At 43.1% G+C, this 22,914-nt stretch overlaps 1 protein-coding gene and 1 long non-coding RNA gene across 9 annotated transcripts in view; one reads left to right on the top strand and one right to left on the bottom strand.

Annotated features, from left to right (window-relative positions):
* The window catches only part of OXR1 (oxidation resistance 1), a 557,562-nt gene that overhangs the window by 441,401 nt on the left and 93,247 nt on the right, over nucleotides 1-22,914 (top strand). For 2 of the 8 annotated variants that reach the window (XM_070803078.1, XM_070803082.1), the window contains exon 1: nucleotides 18,097-18,414. The exons of 4 other annotated variants lie outside the window; for them this stretch is intronic. In XM_070803078.1, the coding sequence (XP_070659179.1) occupies nucleotides 18,216-18,414 (199 nt within the window). In that variant the 5' untranslated portion in view covers nucleotides 18,097-18,215. Of the gene's footprint in view, nucleotides 1-18,096; nucleotides 18,415-18,677; nucleotides 18,699-22,914 lie in introns of those variants that run through there. 2 more of the 8 variants (XM_070803080.1, XM_070803081.1) reach the window with 2 other exon arrangements.
* LOC139187007 (uncharacterized) lies at nucleotides 283-17,968 on the bottom strand. The gene is made up of 2 exons (XR_011570704.1): nucleotides 7,678-17,968; nucleotides 283-447 (listed from the first exon to the last, which is right to left on the bottom strand). It is a non-coding gene; the product is annotated as an uncharacterized lncRNA (long non-coding RNA).

Here is a 22,914-nt window from a genome sequence, read left to right as displayed (position 1 = left end):
CAAACCTCTGGGCATTATTTTTTTTTTTTTTTTTAATGAATGAACTACTAGAAAATACAAAACAAAAACTGTGACATGGAAATTTAGGCAAAGGTAGGTGAGGACATAGTGAAAGACCCCTTACATCCACTTTGCATGACTTGTAACCTCTTTGTCCAGAAAACTGGTTATGAGGATATTTCGATATGCAGTCATAGAGCCTGTGGTAGTGATATGCTGAGAATGATAGAAAACTTGTAAAATTACCCTCTCTTTTATAACAAGCAAACCTCGAAACATAGATAGTGGCTTAAATACAAGTTTATTTCTTGTTCAAGTCTGAAACTGATGTTCCTCAGTGGTGGGTGGCTCCCGTGTAAGAGAAGATCCAGGGACCCGGCTTCCTTCTATCTCATGGTCATCTTTAACAAATGTCTTCTAAGGTCTTTGCGTTCATCTGCTTCCAGGCTGTGAAAGCAAAGGACCATGGAGGATCATCAGTGGGATGCCCTTGTGGGCCAGGCCTGGAAGAAGCACACATCACTTTTGCAATCCTTCCATTGACTAGAACTCAGTCACTTGGGCACCGAGATCAAAAAGAAAGCTCGGAAGAATAATCAGATTTGTTGACAGATAACCAGTCTCTATCTGGGTAGTAGGAGAGCTGCCAGAAAAGTATAATTAGATGAAGAATTCAGATTTCAAAAGATGGGGCTAAAGTGGAGTTGAAGGATACAGAAACAACAAAGTTCGTTTGAAGCCCACTGGGAAGGGAAAAACAGTGATCACTTGGAGTCTGGACCTCATCTTCTAATGAGAAAAGCATTTAACAGTTACATGATGTAGCTGACAAATGAAAACTGGGCGATGGCCTCAGGTAGTGTATTCATACTTCTTTGGATAAGTGTGTCCAGTGAGTAGTAATCACAGTCAACTGAAGGCACTCTCAAGTGTTTGTGCCCTGTGCCTGCCCAAGGCCCAAATATTTTGTGAACAACTTAGAGATAAATCTGTAGTTGGCTCAGGGAAAGAGATAATGGAATGATACTTAAGTGAAATAATCAAGAGTAGTTTCAAAATGATCTCAGCAACCTAGAACACAGGGGAGCAAAATTTTTCCAAAAACAGCATGGGAATACATCTGGGGGCTTTTGGGTCATAAGGTCTGAGTCACAACTAGTCATCTCTGCTGTTGTAACATAAAAGCTGTTATGGACAATACATACATGAACTGGTGTGGCTGTGTTCCAATGAAGCTGCATTGATAAAAACAGGTATCAGGCTCGATTTGATCCACAAGCCACGACTTTGCTGAACCCTGACCTAGAAGTATATAGACTGAACTCTGAAGACAATAAAATCTTAATTTGTTTACTTAAAGCCAAGGGACAGTGGGTCTAATAGTATGGTTCTGAACAGCGCGGGCGGCTGCGACCGGCGCACTAAAGCACTAAAGCGCGGGCGGCTGCGACCGGCGCACTAAAGCGCGGCCGAGAGGAGCTACCCCGCGTCCGACGTCAGGGGCGGCGGCTGGGAGGAGCTACCCCGCGTCCGACGGCAGGGGCAGAGGCCGGGAGGACCCCATGCCCAAAGGGCAGCGGCCAAGAGGAGTTACCCCACGTCCGAGGTCAGGGGCAGCGACCGAGAGTGCCAGGCTGCGACGCTGCGACGGCGCAGGAACGGCCGAGAGGAGCGACCCAAGTCCGAGGTCAGGGGCGGCGGCCGGGAGGAGCTACCCCACACCCGAGGCCAGGGGTGGTGGCCAGGAGGAGCTACCCCCACGTCCGAGGTCAGGGGCAGAATCCTGGAGGACCCCATGCCCGAAGGGTAGCGGCCAAGAGGAGTTACCCCACGTCCGAGGTCAGGGGCAGCGACCGAGAGTGCCAGGCTGTGACCGCGCAGGAACGGCTGAGAGGAGCTACCCAAGTCCGAGGTCAGGGGCAGCGGCTGAGAGGAGCTACCCCGCTTCTGAGGCCAGGGGCGGTGGCCTAGAGGAGCGCCACGTCCCCACGCCCGAGGCCAGGGGCAGCGGCCAGGAGGAGCTACCCCACACCAAGGCCAGGGGCGGTGGCCGGGAGGAGTAACCCCACGCCCGAGAAAGGGGCAGCGGCCAGGAGGACCAACCCCACATCCAAGGAGTGGTGGCTGCGCGGGCACAGGAGGGCCTAGAGGAGCTATCCCACGTTGAAGGTCAGGAAGGGCGGAGGTGAGGAGATACCCCTCGTACAAGGTAAGGAGCAACAGCTGCACTTTGCTGGAGCAGCCATGAAGAGATACCCCACGCCCAAGGTAAGAGAAACCCAAGTAAGATGGTAGGTGTTGCAAGAGGGCATCAGAGGGCAGACACACTGAAACCATACTCACAGAAAACTAGTCAATTTCATCACACTAGGACCACAGCCTTGTCTAACTCAATGACACTAAGCCATGCCCGTGGGGCAACCCAACACAGGAGGGTCATGGTGGAGAGATCTGACAGAATGTGGTCCACTGGAGAAGGCAATGGCAAACCACTTCACTATTCTTGCCTTGAGAACCCCATGAACAGTATGAAAAGGCAAAATGATAGGATACTGAAAGAGGAACTCCCCAGGTCAGTAAGGGCCCAATATGCTACTGGAGATCAGTGGAGAAATAACTCCAGAAAGAATGAAGGGATGGAGCCAAAGCAAAAAGAATACCCAGCTGTGGATGTGACTGGAGATAGAAGCGAGGTCCGATGCTGTAAAGAGCAATATTGCATAGGAACCTGGAATGTCAGGTCCATGAATCAAGGCAAATTGGAAGTGGTCAAACAAGAGATGGCAAGAGTGAATGTCGACATTCTAGGAATCACCGAACTAAAATGGACTGGAACAGGTGAATTTAACTCAGATGACCCTTACATCTACTACTGTGGGCAGGAATCCCTCAGAAGAAATGGAGTAGCCATCATGGTCAACAAGAGAGTCCGAAATGCAGTACTTGGATGCAATCTCAAAAACCACAGAATGATCTCTCTTCATTTCCAAGGCAAACCATTCAATATCACAGTAATCCAAGTCTATGCTCCAACCAGTAACGCTGAAGAAGCTGAAGTTGAGCAGTTCTATGAAGACCTACAAGACCTTTTAGAACTAACACCCAAAAAAGATGTCCTTTTCATTAGAGGGGACTGGAATGCAAAAGTAGGAAGTCAAGAAACACCTGGAGTAACAGGCAAATTTGGCCTTGGAATACGGAATGAAGCAGGGCAAAGGCTAATAGAGTTTTGCCAAGAAAATGTACTGGTCATAGTAAACACCCTCTTCCAACAACACAAGAGAAGACTCTATACATGGACATCACCAGATGGTCAACACCAAAATCAGATTGATTATATTCTTTGCAGCCAAAGATGGAGAAGCTCTATACAGTCAACCAAAACAAGACCAGGAGCTGACTGTGGCTCAGATCATGAACTCCTTATTACCAAATTCAGACTTAGATTGAAAAAAGTAGGGAAAACCACTAGACCATTCAGGTATGACCTAAATCAAATCCTTTATGATTATACAGTGGAAGTGAGAAACAGATTTAAGGGCCTAGATCTGATAGATAGAGTGCCTGATGGACGGAGGTTCGTGACATTGTACAGGAGACAGGGATCAAGACCATCCCCATGGAAAAGAAATGCAAAAAAGCAAAATGGCTGTCTGGGGAGGCCTTACAAATAGCTGTGAAAAAAAGAGAAGCAAAAAGCAAAGGAGAAAAGGAAAGGTATAAGCATTTGAATGCAGAGTTCCAAAGAATAGCAAGAAGAGATAAGAAAGCCTTCCTCAGCGATCAATGCAAAGAAATAGAGGAAAACAACAGAATGGGAAAGACTAGAGATCCCTTCAAGAAAATTAGAGATACCAAGGGAACATTTCATGCAACGGTGGGCTCGATAAAGGACAGAAATGGTATGGACCTAACAGAAGCAGAAGATATCAAGAAGAGGTGGCAAGAATACACAGAAGAACTGTATAAAAAAGATTTTCACGACCCAGATAATCACGATGGTATGATCACTCACCTAGAGCCAGACATCCTGGAATGTGAAGTCAAGTGGGCCTTAGAAAGCATCACTACAAACAAAGCTAGTGGAGGTGATGGAATTCCAGTTGAGCTATTTCAAATCTTGAAAGATGATGCTGTGAAAGCACTGCAGTCAATCTGCCTGCAAATTTGGACAACTCAGCAGTGGCCACAGGACTGGAAAACGTCAGTTTTCATTCCAATCCCAAAGAAAGGCAATGCCAAAACATGCTCAAACTACTGCACAATTGCACTCATCTCACATGCTAGTAAAGCTCAAAATTCTCCAAGCCAGGCTTCAGCAATATGTGAACTGTGAACTTCCTGATGTTCAAGCTGGTTTTAGAAAAGGCAGAGGAACCAGAGATCAAATTGCCAACATCTGCTGGATCATGGAAAAAGCAAGAGAGTTCCAGAAAAACATCTATTTCTGCTTTATGACTATGCCAAAGCCTTTGACTGTGTGGATCACAGTAAAATGTGGGAAATTCTGAAAGAGACGGGAATACCAGACCATCTGACCTGCCTCTTGAGAAATCTGTATGCAGGTCAGGAAGCAACAGTTAGAACTGGACAGGGAACAACAGACTGGTTCCAAATAGGAAAAGGAGTATGTCAAGGCTGTATATTATCACCCTGCTTATTTAGCTTATATGCAGAGTACATCATGAGAAACGCTGAGCTGGAAGAAGCACAAGCTGGAATCAAGATTGCTGGGAGAAATATCAATAACCTCAGATATGCAGATGACACCACCCTTATGGCAGAGAGTGAAGAGGAACTAAAAAGCCTCCTGATGAAAGTGAAAGAGGAGAATGAAAAAGTTGGCTTAAAGCTCAACATTCAGAAAACTAAGATCATGGCATCTGGTCCTATCACTTCATGGGAAATAAATGGGGAAACAGTGGAAACAGTGTCAGACTTTATTTTTTGGGCTCCAAAATCACTGCAGATGGTGACTGCAGCCATGAAATTAAAAGATGCTTACTCCTTGGAAGGAAAGTTATGTCCAACCTAGATAGCATATTCAAAAGCAGAGACATTACTTTGCCAACAAAGGTCCATCTAGTCAAGGCTATGGTTTTTCCTGTGGTCATGTATGGATGTGAGAGTTGGACTGTGAAGAAGGCTGAGCGCTGAAGAATTTGATGCTTTTGGGCTGTGGTGTTGGAGAAGACTCTTGAGAGTCCCTTGGACTGCAGCGGAATCCAACCAGTCCATTCTGAAGGAGATCAGCCCTGGGGTTTCTTTGGAAGGAATGATGCTAAAGCTGAAACTCCAGTACTTTGGCTAACTCATGTGTAGTTGTTACTCATTGGAAAAGACTCTGATGCTGGGAGGGATTGGGGGCAGGAGGAGAAGGGGACGACAGGGGATGAGATGGCTGTATGGTGTCACTGACTTGATGGACGTGAGTCTGAGTGAACTCAGGGAGTTGGTGATGGACATGGAGGCCTGGTGTGCTGCGATTCATGGGGTTGCAAAGAGTCGGACACGACTGAGCGACTGAACTGAACTGAACAGTAGGATAGCCTTTCTAGTCAAAAGAAAGCTACAAGGTATTATTTGTCCTTATTTTATACATAAGAAAGCTGCATCTCAAAAGTAAATAGTTTGACCTAGTTTTCACATTGGAAAACATTTTGTGGGCAATCCTGCCTTTTTAACAAATGTTTGAGTGAATTGAGAGTCACAATTAATTGCTCAGGTCAGAGAAGGAGAACTTCATGTGGCAGCACTCACTGTAGGAAAGCCCTGGGTTTTTCTGGCTCTGTTCTTACCCAAGCATGTGACTTTGATAGACTCGCTTGACTTCTCTGGGCCTTAGCTAACAAATCAATGAAGATAAGAGACGAAACTAGATTAACACCAAGGTTTCTCTCAGGTCTGACAAGGTTGTTATTGCTAAATTCAGGGCAGCATGTGAAAGAGAATTGAGACTTACTGTTTATAGCTCTAAAAGCAATTCTTTTCAAACTTTTTTTTAATATAGTTTTACCTAAAACCAATATATAAACATAAAAATGGCATGTTATGACCATACATGGGCTTCCCTGGTGGTTCAGACAAGAAAGACTCCGCCTGCAATGCAGGGGACCTAGGTTCGATCCCTGGGTCAGGAAGATCCCCTGGAGACGGAAATGGCAACCCACTCCAATATTCTTGCCTGGAAAATCCCCATGGACAGAGAAGCCTGAGGGCTGCAGTCCATGGAGTCGCCAAGAGTCGGACACAACTGAGCGACTAAGCATACACACACATGATCATACATATGGTTTACAAGTTCAAATTTATAATATTTTCTGATCATGAAAACATTTATTGAGAGAATTAGGCTGATAGGGCTGAAACTAAAGTTTTAAACGGGGAGTGATGGGTGATTGATGGGCTGTTCTCTGCATGACTACCTCACCATTTGGGCTTCCCAGGTGACGCTAGTGGTAAAGAACCAGCTTGTCGGTGTAGGAGGCATAAGATACGTGGGTTCTATCCCTAGGTTGGGAAGAGCCCCTGGAGGGAGCATGGCAATCCACTCCAGTATTCTTGCCTAAATAATCCCATGGACAGAGCAGCCTGGCAGGCTGCAGTCCATGGGATTGCACAGAGTCAGACGTGACTTGGCACACGCATACCTCACCATTCTACTCATTGTGCTTGGTTTGCTTGCTTGCTGTTGGTTGCAAAATGTCAAGAAAGTCCTTATTCATATACATTATTTAAATGGTAAATTAATACATAATCTTGGAACCTGAGAATACTTGTCAGAATATAAAAATGGCAAGAAAGGCCTGAAAAACAGATACATGAACTTGACAATGTAAATCAGGTAGTGTTTTGTATATTAACTTGGAAGGTATGATAAAAATCAGTGAAAATTAACCATTTACAAACCCTTGTATCAGCCAGTTTGGCTAAGCGTATGCTATGGTGCCAAGTGAATCCCTAAACTTCAGTGGCTTACTGTAACAGTGTTTATTTCTTGATTTATTTCTCACTCATATTACATGTCCAATTCAGGTTGAAGTTGGGGGAGGGACTCTGATCTGCATAGTTTCTGGATCCAGGTTGTTGGAGATGGTGCCACCATCTCACCACGTGCCAGCTAAAGCAGGTAGTATCCTTGGTTGCCGAGGCAGGGGCAAAGGCATGTGAAGTGTAGAAAATTGAGTCCTTTAAACAGAGGCCGTTTCTTTACACATGTGAGTATAAAACATGTCACTTCTGCTCAGTGGCTCAGTATTTGTCAAAACTAGTCTTGTGGTCCTATTTCAGAAGTAAATGTGTGATCTGCATGAACTAAATATGCAAAACACTTGAAGAACTATAATATAAGGAGCAGATCTCAAACATGCCTCATAATCAAAAAATGAGGTTCCTGAGACACACCCTACAATCCTGGAATCAGGTTCTCTGGGGTATAGTTGGGAAATCTGAATTTTTAAAAATGTTCCACAGCTGATTCTCATTATCAGCAGGATTCTACTGCTGTGAAGAGGAGTTGTTTTTTTTTTTTTTTTTTTTAATTAGAGGAAAAGCAACAGTTAGATCTGTAGATTTGAGATTACCCAGCTGCAGTGTTGGAGATGATTAAATAGGGGAGAAACAAAAAGCTGAGAGGCTCATGTCACACAACAAACAGAAATGCATGCAGTTATGTACCATGCAATGTTCAGTAGGACCAGCTCCATCTGAGAGTCTTAACAAAGCTGTTGTACATTTCTTTGTGTGTTTAAGAATCTTTTCTCCACCTCTTCCTTCCTTAACTCTCAGAAAACTAGTAGAGTAGGCACAGAGTGGCTTCTAACCAGTCTTTGTTGACTTCATTCATTAAATGCTTTGTGTGCCTGTGTTGGTTGTAGAGCCTGCTCAGCACCCATAGAAGGCCCAGGGTAGGGAGTAGGGTAGGTGGCCATAGTCTGCTTCTTTTTTTCATTTTTCTAATACCTTAAAAAAAAATACAAAGCAGAGATAGGGAAATTATTTCTAATATAGTCTAAACTAAAACAACTAATAATATACAAATATAGAAGTTTGTAGGAGACTACTATGAAAAATTTTAAATACCAACAAATCAGATAACTTAGGAAAAACAGGTAAATTTCTAGAAAACTTTAAACTAAAACTGAATCATAATGTACTAGAAAATCTTAAGAGAGCAATAATGTAAGAGGTTTGGACCTGTAATAAAAAACATCCCCAAAAAGAAAGGTCCAGGACAGATGATTTCACTGGTGAATTCTACCAAACATTTAAAGAAACATTAACATCAGTCCTTCTCAAACTCTTACACAAAACTGAAGAGGATGGAATTCTCTTAAATTCATTTTGAGGCCATCATTACCCTAATACCAAAACCAGATAAGGACTCTACAAGAAAAGAAAACTACAGGACAATATCTCTGATGAATATAGATGCAAAATTTTTTAACAAAATACTAGTAAACAGAATTCAGCAACACAGTAAAAGGATCATACACCACAATCAAGTGGGACTTATTCCTAGAATGGAAAAATGGTTCAACATATGCAACTCAATAAATCTTATACATCACATCAGTACAGTGAAGAATAAAACTTATATGATCATCTCAATAGATGAAGAAAAAGCATTTGACAAAACTCAATATCCTTCTGTGACAAAAACTCCCAATAAATTGTGTATAGAAGGAATATACCTTAAAATAAGGGGTATATATAGATAAGACACAACTAAAATCACACTCAGCAATGAAAGATTGAAAGCTTTTCCTCTAAGATCAGGAAGAAAGCAAGGATGCTCACTGTCACCACTCTTATTCAACACAGTACTGGCAGTTTCAGCCAAAGCACTGAGGCAAGACAAAGAAATAAAAAGCAGCCAAATTGGAAAGGAAGAAGTAAAGTTACAGATGATATGATATTAATATATGATATGATTAATATATGATATTAAATATGATATGGTATAATTAATATATATTAAAACAACTCCAATAAAAGTACTGCTAGAACTAATAAACAGATTTCATAAAGTTGTAGGATACAAATCGACAGAGAAAATCAGTTGTATTCATATATACTAAAAATGAACTATTTGAAAAAGAAAGAACATCATCTCATTCACAATAGCATCAGAAACAATAAAATACTTAGGAATAAATTTAGCCAAGGTGGTAAAAGATCTCTACTTTGAAAACTACAAGACAGATGAAAGAAGTTGAATAAGACACAAATAAATGGAAAGGTAGCCTATGTTCATGGACTGTAATATTGTTAAAAATGTCCATACTACCCAAAGTGTTCTATATATTCAGTTCGATCCCTGTCAAAGTTCCAATGGAATTTTTCATAGAGATAGGACAGGACACGACTGAAGTGACTTAGCAGTAGTGCTAAAATTCATATGGAGCTGCAGAAGACCCCAAACCACCAAAGCACCTGAGAAAGAGGAACAAAACTGATGCACATCAGACTTCCTGATTTCAAATTTATTACAAAGTCATACTAATCAAAACAGTGGATACTGATGAACCTATGCAGGGCAGGAGTAGAGACACAGACGTAGAGCACAGGCTTGTGGACATACTGGAGGAAGGAGAGGGTGGGACGAACTGAGAGAGTAGCATTGATACCCATACAGTACCATGTGTACAATAAATAGCCGTGGGAAGCAGCGGTATTGCACAGGGAGCTCAGCTCACTGCTCTGAGATGACCTAGAGGGCTAGGATAGGGGCAGGAAGATTTAAGAGGGAGGGGATATATGTATACTTATAGCTTCCAAGGTGCTGCTGCTAAGTCGCTTCAGTCGTGTCCGACTCTGTGCGACCCCATAGATGGCAGCCCACCAGGCTCCCCCGTCCCTGGGATTCTCCAGGCAAGAACACTGGAGTGGGTTGCCATTTCTTTCTCCAGTGCATGAAAGTGAAAAGTGAAAGTGAAGTCACTCAGGCGTGTCAGACTCTTCGCAACCCCATGGACTGCAGCCCACCAGGCTCCTCCGTCCATGGGATTATCCAGGCAAGAGTACTGGAGTGGGGTGCCATTGCCTTCTCCCAGCTTCCAAGGTGGCTCAGTGGTAAAGAATACACCTGCTGATACAGGCGGCGCAGGAGACACGGGTTTGATCCCTGAGTCAGGAAGATCCCCTGGAGTAGGAAATGGCAACCCACTCCAGTATTCTTGCCTGAAGAATTCCATGGAAACCCAGTATTCTTGCCTGGAGAATTCCATGGAAAGAGGAATCTGGTGGGCTGTAGTCAGGGGGTCACAAAGAGTTAGATAGAACTGAGTGACTGAGCAAGCACACAGAGCTGATTCATGTGATGCAGCAGAAACCAACACAACATTGTAAAGCAGTTATCCTCCAATTAAAAAAAAAAAAGTGGAATACTGGCATAGAAACAGACACATATGTATATTCATATACCAGTGAAACAGAATCAAGAGCCCATAAATAAAAATTAACCATGCATATACCATCAACTAATATTTGACAGGGGAGCCAAGAATAAATGCTGCTGAGGAAACTGGGTAGTCACATGTAAAAGAATGAAATTCTACGCCTGTTGTACAAAACATACAAAAATTAACTTGAAGCAAATTAAAAATTCAGATGTGAGACCTAAAACCATAAAACTTCTAAAAGAAAACAGAGGGAAAATGTTTCTTGACACTGGTCTTGGCAGTGAATTTTTGGATGTGACACCAAAAGCACAGGCAACAAAATGAAAATAACCCAGAGGGACTGCATCACACAAAAGAAATAATCAACCAACTAAAAAGACAACCGAAGAAATGGGAGAAAATTATTTGCAGACCACTTATCTGAAAGGGGTTAATATCCAAAATATATATGGAACTTGTAAAACTCAATAGCAAAAAACCAACAGTTGAATTAAAAACTGGGCAGAGGATCTGAATAGACACTTTTCCAAAGAAGACATACAAATGGGCAACAGTTACATGAAACCATCCTCAACATCACTAGTCAGCAGGGAAATGCAAATCAAAACCACAATATGATCACTTCACACCTATTAGAATGGCTGTTATCAAAAAGGTGGGTGAAGCAATGGCACCCCACTCCAGTACTCTTGCCTGGAAAATCCCATGGACGGAGGAGCCTCGTAGGCTGCAGTCCATGGGGTCGCTAAGAGTCAGACACGACTGAGCGACTTCACTTTCACTTTTCACTTTCATGCATTGGAGAAGGAAATGGCAACCCACTCCAGTGTTCTTGCCTGAAGAATCCCAGGGGCAGGAGGGCCTGGTGGGCTGACGTCTATGGGGTCACACAGAGTCAGACACGACTAAAGTGACTTAGCAGTAGCAGTAGCAGTATCAAAAAGGTAGGAAGTGTTACCCAGGATGTGGTGAAAAGGGAACCTTCATGCATTGTTGGTGTGGATACACTGGTACAGCCACTAAGGAAAACAATATGGAGTTTCCACAAAAAATTAGAAATAGACCTACCATAGGATCCATCAATCCCACTACTGGGTATATATCCATAGGAAATGAAATCATTATCTCAAAGAGATATCTGCATCTGCATGTTCACTGGAGCTTTATTCACAATAGCTAAGACCTGGGTAGAACCTAAATGTCCATCATTGGAGGAATGGATAAAGATGATGAGGTTTAGATACACCATGAAATATCATTCAGCCATGAAAATGAAATACCATTTGCAATAACATGGATGGACCTTAAGGGCATTATGCTGACCAAAATGTCAGACAAAGACAGATCGTGTACTGTATGATCTCACATGTGGAATCTTAAAAAATTGCACTCATAGAAACAGAGTACAAGAGTGGTTGCCAGGGTCTGGAAAGTGAAAGTGAAGTCGCTCAGTCTTATCTGACTCTTTGTGACCCCGTGGACTGTAGCCTGCCAGGCTCCTCCGTCCATGGGATTCTCTAGGCAAGAATACTGGAGTGGGCTGCCATTTCCTCCTCCAGAGGATCTTCCCGACCCAGGGATCGAACCCTGGTCTCCTGCATTGCAGGAAGATGCTTTAACCTCTGAGCCACCAGGGAAGCCAGGGTCTGGAGGATGTGGGAAATGGTGAGATGTTGGTCAAATGGTAGATATTTCCAAATTTTTCCTTTTTTACTGCGTGGGATTTCTCTAGTTGCAGCGAGCAGGGGCTACTTTCTAGTTGCAGTGCGTGGGCTTCTCATTGTAGCGGTTTCTCTTGTTGCGGAGCACAGACTCTAGGGGACTCGGGCTTCAGTAGTTGCAGTACATGGGCTCAGCAGTTGCAGTCCCGGGCTCCAGAGCACAGGCTCAATAATTGTGGTGCAGGGGCTTATTTGCTCCAAGGCCTGGTGGATCGTCCCAGATTCAGGGATTGAACCCGTTGTCTCCTGCATTGGCAGGCAGATTTCTTTACCACTGAGCCACCAGGAAAGCCCCTACGTTTCCAATTTTAAGTTGAATAAAATTAAGTGAGGGATCTAACATATAATATGGTGACTGTAGTTAACAATATTGCATTATATAGTTGAAGAGAGTTGCTAAGAGAGTAACTCTTAAATGCTCTCCTAGCAGCTATACCAAGAAGGTAATTATATGAGTTTATGGAAATGTTAATTAACCCTACTGTGGTAATCATTTTGCAATATATACTCCTATCAAATTATCTCATTGTATACCTTAAACTTAGACTATGTTATTTAAAAAAAAAAAATCCACCAATTCAACCTCAGGTATAGAAAGAAATGAGAATATATGTCCACAAAAAAATTTATTAGCAACATTATTCATAATAACTAAAAAGTGGGAATAATCCAAATGTCCACCAACTTATAAATGGATAAATATCTATTCCTATAGGATATTATTTGGCAATAAAAAGAAATGACTTACTAATACATGTTTCAACATGAATAAGCCTCAGAAACCTTAGGCTAATTGAAAGAGGTCAACCACCAAAGACCAGATATTGTACGATTCAGTTCATGTGAAATGTTTTTAAAAGGCAAATCCATTGAGACAGAAGGTAGATTAGTTGTCTATGCCTGTGGTGAGAATGGAGAGTACTACAAAGGATAAGAAGTTTCTTTGGGAGGTAAGTTTTGTTGTTGTTCAGTCACTAAGTTGTATTCATGATAGAAATGTTCAAAAATTAGATTTGGGATGGTTTAACAACTGTCTAAATATACTAACAACCAGTGAAGTGTACACTTTTAACAGATGAATTATATGGTTTGTAAAATAATATGCCAGTAAAGTTATTTTAAAAATAAGGCAAAGGATTGCTAGAGGAGTCAGGCAAGATATATAAGGAAGGCCATTTTTTGTTTGTTTGTTTTTAAAGCTTGAGAGGAATATATGTGGATGATACAGGTAGGATAAGGAGGAAGGAACGAGAGTGGAGAGAGAAAAAATAGTAAAGCACAAAGGAATAATAAGGCTGGCAAGTCATAGACAATAACACACTAAGGTCAAGAATTAATTTGGAAAAGGAGAGGCATGGACAAGAGCAAGGACTTCCTTCCTTCTGAGGCAATATATGGAGATAAGCTTGCTGTAGATTACAAAGAAAAGGGGAAGAAAAGTGAGAGTGTTTCATGGTCTATGGTTTTGAGTCATATAGAAGACCAAGTAACATGTTTGAATAATGAATTTGGTAACTTCAGGAGAATAGTGACGGCTGAGACAACAAATGTGAAGAATTAAAAAGAAAAGCTGATGAAATGAATAAATGGATTTTAGAGACATTAGGGCTTGGCTGAGTTTAAATAAAAACTTGTAAAGCACTTAATCATCAAAGTTTTTATCCGGAGCTCTAGGTTTCTATGAAACTGAAGCAGGGAAAAAAAAAAAAAAAAAGGTTAACTGCTTGTAAGCCAGTGTTTGAACTGGTAGAGTACAGGTTCTTGCTAAGGTTAGAAATAAAGTGCAGATTTTATCAGGTATAAAAAACTCAACCACTGTTTTGCATATGATTATCACAAATAGCAAATGTGAAGATGTAATATGTATTTTAGAAAAATAAAATAATTTGTTTATTTAATCAAATTTGGCCTTGGAATACGGAATGAAGTAGGGCAAAGGCTAATAGAGTTTTGCCAAGAGAACACACTGGTCATAGCAAACACCCTCTTCCAACAACACAAGAGAACACTCTACACATGGACATCACCAGATGGTCAATACCGAAATCAGATTGATTATATTCTTTGCAGCCAAAGATGGAGAAGATCTATACAGTCAGCAAAAACAAGACCAGGAGCTAACTGTGGCTCAGACCATGAACTCCTTATTGCCAAATTCAGACTTAAATTGAAGAAAGTAAGGAAAACCACTAGACCATTCAGGTATGACCTAAATCAAATCCTTTATGATTATACAGTGGAAGTGAGAAACAGATTTAAGGGATTAGATCCGATACATAGAGTGCCTGATGAACTATGGACGGAGGTTCGTGACATTGTACAGGAGACAGGGATAAAGACCATCCCCATGGAAAAGAAATGCAGAAAAGTAAAATGGCTGTCTGGGGAGGCCTTACAAATAGCTGTGAAAAGAAGAGAAGCGAAAAGCAAAGGAGAAAAGGAAAGGTATAAGCATCTGAATGCAGACTTCCAAAGAATAGCAAAGAGAGATAAGAAAGCCTTCCTCAGCAATCAATGCAAAGAAATAGAGGAAAACAACAGAATGGGAAAGACTAGAGATCCCTTCAAGAAAATTAGAGATACTAAGGGAACATTTCATGCAAAGTTGGGCTCGATAAAGGATAGAAATGGTATGGACCTAACAGAAGCAGAAGATATCAAGAAGAGGTGGCAAGAATACACAGAAGAACTGTACAAAAAAGATCTTCACAACCAAGATAATCACGATGGTCTGATCACTCACCTAGAGCCAGACATCCTGGAATGTGAAGTCAAGTGGGCCTTAGAAAGCATCACTACAAACAAAGCTAGTGGAGGTGATGGAATTCCAGTTGAGCTATTTCAAATCCTGAAAGATGATGCTGTGAAAGCACTGCACTCAATATGCCAGCAAATTTGGAAAAGTCAGCAGTGGCCACAGGACTGGAAAAGGTCAGTTTTCATTCCAATCCCAAAGAAAGGCAATGCCAAAACATGCTCAAACTACTGCACAATTGCACTCATCTCACACGCTAGTAAAGTAATGCTCAAAATTCTCCAAGCCAGGCTTCAGCAATACATGAACTGTGAACTTCCAGATGTTCAAGCTGGTTTTAGAAAAGGCAGAGGAACCAGAGATCAAATTGCCAACATCCGCTGGATCATCGAAAAGGCAAGAGAGTTCCAGAAAAACACCTATTTCTGCTTTATTGACTATGCCAAAGCCTTTGTGTGGATCCCAATAAACTGTGGGAAATTCTGAAAGAGATGGGAATACCAGACCACCTGACCTGCCTCTTGAGAAACCTATATGCAGGTCAGGAAGCAACAGTTAGAACTGGACAGGGAACAACAGATTGGTTCCAAATAGGCAAAGGAGTACGTCAAGGCTGTATATTGTCACCCTGCTTATTTAACTTATATGCAGAGTACATCATGAGAAACACTGGGCTGGAAGAAGCACAAGCTGGAATCAAGATTGCCGGGAGAAATATCAATAACCTCAGATATGCAGAAGACCACCCTTATGGCAGAAAGTGAAGAGGAACTAAAAAGCCTCTTGATGAAAGTGAAAGTGGAGAGTGAAAATGTTGGCTTAAAGCTCAGCATTCAGAAAACGAAGATCATGGCTTCTGGTCCCATCACTTCATGGGAAATAGATGGGGAAACAGTGGAAAGTGTCAGACTTTATTTTTTGGGGCTCCAAAATTACTGCAGATGGTGATTGCAGCCATGAAATTAAAAGACACTCCTTGGAAGGAAAGTTATGACCAACCTAGATAGCATATTCAAAAGCGGAGACATTACTTTGCCAACAAAGGTCCATCTAGTCAAGGCTATGGTTTTTCCTGTGGTCATGTATGCATGTGAGAGTTGGACTGTGAAGAAAGCTGAGCACTGGAGAATTGATGCTTTTGAACTATGGTGTTGGAGAAGACTCTTGAGAATCCCTTGGACTGCAAGGAGATCCAACCAGTCTATTCTAAAGGAGATCAGTCCTGGGTGTTCTTTGGAAGGAATGATGCTAAAGCTGAAACTCCAGTACTTTGGCCACCTCATGCGAAGAGTTGACTCATTGGAAAAGACTCTGATGCTGGGAGGGACTGGGGGCAGGAGAAGAAGGGGACGATAGAGGATGAGATGGCTGGATGGCATCACTGACTCAATGGATGTTTGACTGAACTCCAGGAGCTGGTGATGGACAGGGAGGCCTGGCGTGCTGCAATTCATGGGATCGCAAAGAGTCAGACACGACTGCGTGATTGGACTGAACTGAACTGAACTGAGACTTAAGTCATTCAAATTCAATTTTTAAAGCTTACTGAGTCTAATTTTTGGACGTGGTGCTAAGCTTAGTGCTTCCTTATGAAATGGAAATCTCAGAAAAACTGGGAGCCACTTACTACTCTACCAGATGGGTTCCTAGGAGGTACAGAACGAAGTCCAGAGCAGTGTTTTCCCAAGCACCACATCTAAACACATGGATGGTTGCTGGATATTCACATGCCTGGGTCCTTACTCAGAAACTCTGTGAATTACACTTTGCGGTATATGCGGTGTAGCCCAGTCATTCTATACATTTAACCAAGTATAAAAGTGATGCTGCTGTTAGAATGGTGAAGTCTGTTCTACCTGTTAAGCTGAAAATGCTAACAGTCGGAAAAAGACCAGTCAAATAATTGAAAAGGGGGCAGAGGCGTGCGGCCCGGAGGATAATCTTCAATGATTTTGGCAAAACGCTTAAGTTCCTGAAAGATGTTTTCTGGACTCCATTGTTAGGTATGATTAGCTCTCCAACTTTCTAATTTAAACCTTTTCTTCAAATACATTAATAAATTGGTAATTCCAAGAAAGTTTTATTTAATGCATGGTAAAAAATAAGAGCCATGTCTCCTAAGTGGCTTCAGTCGTGTCCGACTCTTTGCAACTCTATGGACTGTATTTAGCCCACCAGTCTCCTCTGTCCATGGGATTTTTTTTTTTTTCCAGGCAAGAATACTGGAGTGAGTTGCCCAGCCCTCTTTCAGGGGATCAAACCTGCTTCTCTTTTGTCTCCTGCATTGGCAAGAGGGTTCTTTTCCACTAGCGCCACCTGGGAAGCCCACTTAGTTAAAGATCCTTCAAACACAGACGTAAAAGGAATAGAATAACCAGCTCTCATAGGAGTCAAAATTGGGTACTAAATGCCTGTCAAATGTCACTGCTCTTTCTCTCCTTAAAGGGTAAAGGTGCACATTAAAGCCCTAATTAATTACCTTGCCTTACAGACCAGTCATAGAATGTCAAACTCTTAACATCAGTTCCTGATGCCACAGCGAACTTCGAACGTGACGATTGATGCTTTATTTTACGAAGATGGTTTCCTTAGGAAGCATCTTAATCTGGGCTGTTTTGTGTTAACTACGACCTTAAAACTAACCTCTCCTTTACCTCTCACCCACTCGGCCTCCCTCCCCCAAATTTCAAACTGCAAAAAGTTTCCTGTAGATTCGTGCCCATCCCCCTAACACACACTGAAACTTCTTGATGGACAGAAGCTTTTGGACGCTGCCCTCCCAGGCCCCAAGCTTTGCGCAAATACCAGCAAAGCCTCCCCAGGGCCACCCTGACGCCCGTGTCGGCCCTCGGGGCGGGAAACGCCCTCCCCAGCTTTCCCCCAGCGGCCTGAAAGTCCGGTCGGGTCGGCCCGGGGAGGGGCGGGGCAGGGCGGGGCGGGCCGGCTCCATTGGGGCCAGGCACGGCGGGGTGGGGGGAAGCGGACAGGCCCCGCTCGGCGTGCTAAAAGGCCGCTGCTTTTCGCCGCGGCCTCTGTTCCAGGAAGTATGTGTCTACTTTCTAAGCTAAGTTTGGCCCAGAATCGGCGTTAAGAAGCAACGGCAAAAACTTTTCAAAAACTTTCGTCCCGCTCCTACTCCCCCGCTGTAGGGTTCCGTGATGGTCGTCCCCGGGCCGAGCGGCGGCCGTCCCCTCCCCCTCCCCGCCTCCCCGGAGGCGTGAGGAGCCGCCGCCGCCCCCGCTGTCGGGTGGGACGCGCGGGCGGGCGCGCACCGAGCGGCGGCCGTCGCAGCAGAAACTGTCGGCCTCCTCCTGGGTTCCTGCCCCCCGTGGCAGGATGGACTACCTGACCACGTTCACAGGGAAGAGCGGGCGCCTTCTGCGGGGCACAGCCAACCGCCTGTGGGGCTTCGGGGGTGGCGGCGAAGCCCGTCAGGTGCGCTTCGAGGATTACCTGAGGGAGCCCGACCAGGGGGACCCCGGGTGCGGGTCCCCGCCCCACCGGCCCCCGGCGCCGTCCAGCCCGGAGGGACCCGGTGAGCCCAGCCTTCCTTCGCGTCCCGCGCGGCCGACCCGGGCTGAGGACTGGGGGGGTAGGGGGGAGGGATGGCGGCAGGGTGGGCGCCGCGCGAGGGGGCGCGCGCCGGGCCAGCGTTGGCAGGTGTGCCGGGGCCGGGGCGGGGGGCGAGGAGGCCGAGCGCTAGCTCAGCGCTGGGGGCGGAAGACCTCCTCGGGGCTGCGTCGCGTCTCTTCCTGCCCTGCTCTTCCTGCTTCTCTGCGCTGGGACTCGACTTTCTTTACCGTGCCAACTGTTTCAAGGGTAGGAGCTCTGAAGTTTTTCCCTCCCACTGGGAGGTGAATATTGAATCAATTATGACCCTCGTGTTTTTCCTCTCAGTGGATCGTTAAGAATGCCTTGTCTGGCTTGGGTTTGGGCTGGATCATTGTTTTTATTTGACATGTGAGAATTCACATCAACGCTTACTTACTACGACTTTAAAAAAGAAAATGCGTAACGTACACAGGAACCCGGATTTTTGTATCGTGTATTTTGAAAGGCGTGTTGTCTTGAGGGGGCAGAACGTAACAAACTTCTCAGTTGTCATTTCTATCGCCTGTTGTGTTTTCTTTCGTCATAGTGGAGTTATACTATTCTTAAAAAAAAAAAAAAAAATCAATCGTAATGACACGGTACTGATACCCTACGAAATTTTTTAAAGCCCTTTCTAAAGCGGTATTGGCGTCTTGCATACGGTAACTTCTCCAATGTCGTTGGCTTCCTCAGACTTCTCATGGTCATATTTGATTCTTGTTACCTGTTCTGATACGCATTTTGGTATTATGAGAGTAAATTATATGAGCATTAGAGTGTTTAGGAATTAGAGAAAAGTACAGAGAATATAAAATCTATCCACAACCCCACATCCTACGATTTATTTTAAAGCAGTGAACCAGTGAGGACATCTGTTGATCTCTGTGTTTAAGTGTGTAGTTTAAGCTTTGAAGAAACTTGAATATTAAAATGTAATTTTTAGCATGGTCCCTTTTGTTAACTTTTCTTCACTTTACATAAAATCTTTTCTTCACAACTCCTGTTTATGAAATTAGAAAGACGAAAGGGTATGCACTTCGTTTCTGTTTTGAAGAACATTAATCAGGTGCAAAATCCTCTTAAAGGTGGACCAGGGATGAGGACTAGAACTTTAGTGTTTGAATAAGAGGTTTGTTTGTGTGTGTAAGATCTCAGTTGACTTACTGACAACAGTTGAAATGTGACCAGCCTCTAGGCAGGTGAAGAATATGTGGGACAACTTTTAACCAGGAAAGGATATGGTGAATATTTTAATAAGTAAGGCCAAACATACACATCTGATTCATTGATTAAGAAACATTTATTGAGCACACTGCTATTAATATAGCAGACATTCTTTCAGAGTTGCAGCTTCAAAGTATTATACAAAGTCCTCTTCTGGGGAAGCTGGCTTGTGTACTCATGGCCCAGTCTTTAATATTCATTGTGCCCCCAAGTCTCTGATACAAGTTATAGAACCCTTGTGATGTCACACTTCTAGCTACAATCAGGTGGGTAGGTACTTCCTACCATTAACTTGCTGAAAGAATTTGTGAAAATTACTTGCTCTTTGGGCCTATATTTTCTTATTTGTAAATGAGGTTGATTAGATGGGCTAAAAGGTTCTCAACTCTGGTGTTCTTTTTTTCATTTGGAACAGGATTAGTGAACATGTTGGGAAGTAAAGCTACAAAGTAGCATTTGGGGTTAAAAATATTGTAAGTCTATACAGTTATGCCTACAGAGTTCTGAAGATAGTTCAAGAAATGAATGTTCAGCAATAATTTGATCACCCCCTCTGGTTCTTGAATAAGTACAGCTTTCTAAATTAATTCCTTTGAGAGGCAACATGTACATATGCAGGTAAAAAGTAAATGGTTCTTCATTAATTTTTAGTCCAACCTTTGCTTAAAATAAGAGCTCTATTTTTTTTGGCTTTGACTGTAGGGTTTTCCTTGCATTTGTGTCCTTTGGAATGAGTATCTGTTAGTCTGTTTCAAGGATTTCCTCTACTCTTTTTGCTTGTGACTATCATTATTTTAGACTTTTTTAACAGCTGCTTAAGTTCTCTGTTGTTCATTACTCTTCCTTCAGTTTAAAGTATCCTGTGTGTTGTAGCAGTATATCTTGTGCAGACACTTCCACACTTGGAGATTGGCTGTATTCCAGGACTCCATTTGTTGTTAGTGACCTTATCCGTCACCATTTCATGTTCAGTAATGATGATGGTAAAATAGTTTTACCATTGAAGGATGGGCTTAATAGAACTTGGGTCATCTGTTTCTGATTTTACTCTTTCTGTAAAAACAGACCACTTACTGACTGTTAACTGTTACTAATGTCTCTCTCCTCTCCAAGGTGTCTGCTTTTGGTCTTACAGTTTATAGTGTTTGCTGACTCCAACATTATAGTCCCCTCTATGGAAAACCATAATTGGGACTTAGACACGTTAAGGAGCTTATCACACCATTGCTCTAGTTAATAATAATTACAAAGAAAACACCATATGACCCCATTTTTGTTCCTGCTATAAGAGTAAATTGGACTTTCCTGGTGGCTTAGTGGTAAAAAATCTGCCTGCAGTGCAGGAGCTGCAGGAAACACATGGGTTTGATCCCTGCATCGGGAAGATCTCCTGGAATAGGGCATGGCAACCCACTCCAGTATTCTTGCCTGGAGAATCCCCATGGACAAAGGAGCCTGGCAAGCTGCAGGCTATAGGATTGCAAAGAGTCGAACACTGCTGAAGTGACTTAGCGTGCATGCAAGCAAAGAGTAAATTATTTTATGATTTAAAAAAATTTTTAGGCCTTGCGCATAGCTCATGTTTGGAGGCATCACTATAGTCAGTTTACTAGATCATGTAGTTATAAGTACGTAAAAAATATTTTTTTAGTATTTAGTTGTTGTTGTTCAGGTGCTCAGTTGTCTCCAACTCTGTGACCCTGCAGACTGCAGCACACCAGGCTTCCCTGTCCTTTACTGTCTATCTCCTGGAGTTGGCTCACACTCACGTCCATTGAGTTGGTGATGCTATCTAACCATCTCATCCTCTGTCACCCGCTTCTTCTGCCCTCAGTCTTTCCCAGCATCAGTCTTTTCCAGTGAGTTGCCTCTTTGCATTAGGTGGCCAAAGTATTGGAGCTTCAGCTTCAGCATCAATGTTTCCAGTGAATATTCAGGGAATCTGGTTTGGAAGGTCTGTGGAATTTGATTATAGAACTTTCCCAGGATTGGGGAAACAGAGACTTTTGGAGGGCACAAACAAAACCTTATGTGCACCAGAACTCAGGAGAAAAAAAACAGTGACCCCACAAGAGACTGAGCCAGACTTGTCTGTGACTGTTTGGGAGTATGGCTGAGGTGTGGGTTGACAGTGGCCTGCCTTGGGGTCAGGGGCACTGACAGCAGCAATCCTGGGAGGCATGGTGTGCTGGCATAGGTCCTCTTGGAGGAGGTCACCATTACCCCTGCTATAGAGCCTATAGCCTACCATAGAGTTTGCAAACTCGAAGATTGGGTCACCTCAGGCCAAACTGCTGGGAGGGGCACAGCCCCACACATCAACAGAAAATTAAATGTTTAATGACCATGGCCCTGCCCACCAGAGCAAGACCCAGTTTTCCCCACAGCCAGTGCCTCCCATCAGGAAGCTCACACAAGCTTCTTATCCTCATCCATCAGAGGGCAGACAGAAAGAAAACCACAGTCACAGAAAACTAACCGAAACAATCACATGGATCACAGCCTTGTGTAACTCAGTGAAATATGAGCCATGCTGTGTAGGGCCGCCCAAGACAGACAGGTCGTGGTGAAGAGTTCTGACAAAACATGATGCACTGGAGAAGGGAATGACAAACCATTTTAGCATTCTTGTCTTGAGAACCCCATGAACAGTGGGGCTCTAAATATAAATATTAGAGTTCCAACTTAATTGTAATATAGTTTTTATCATAAACTTCCCTGTTATGGCAACTCTATTTTCCCACTTGGTGACAGTATACTTTAAATATGTATATCTGAACTCCTATTTAAAGTTTCTTTTCATTTACTTTTATCATTTATTAATAAAACAATATCTTTTGGGAAAATGACAATTAGAGCAGCTAAGAACACTTTATATGGGGCTGCTGCTGCTGCTAAGTCACTTCAGTCGTGTCTGACTCTGTGCGACTCCAGAGACAGCAGTCCGCCAGGCTCCCCCGTCCCTGGGATTCTCCAGGCAAGAACACTGGAGTGGGGTGCCATTGCCTTCTCTTTATATGGGGCAGCTACTACCAAATATTTTTGTTTAATCCTAATAACAACTTGGTGAGGTAAGTACTATTATTAACCCATTTTCCTGATTAAGAAACTTGGCTAGGCAGAGAAATGAGAGAGACAAAATCCATTTGAGTGTTATCTTCCTATTTCTAAGAGTTATGTCAGACAAAAAAAAGCATGAGAAGAATGCAAGATTGTTTTG

This window comes from Bos indicus, chromosome 14 (assembly GCF_029378745.1).
Source record: "Bos indicus isolate NIAB-ARS_2022 breed Sahiwal x Tharparkar chromosome 14, NIAB-ARS_B.indTharparkar_mat_pri_1.0, whole genome shotgun sequence".
Lineage (NCBI taxonomy): Eukaryota > Metazoa > Chordata > Mammalia > Artiodactyla > Bovidae > Bos > Bos indicus.
This window is presented reverse-complemented; position numbering and strand designations above follow the sequence as displayed.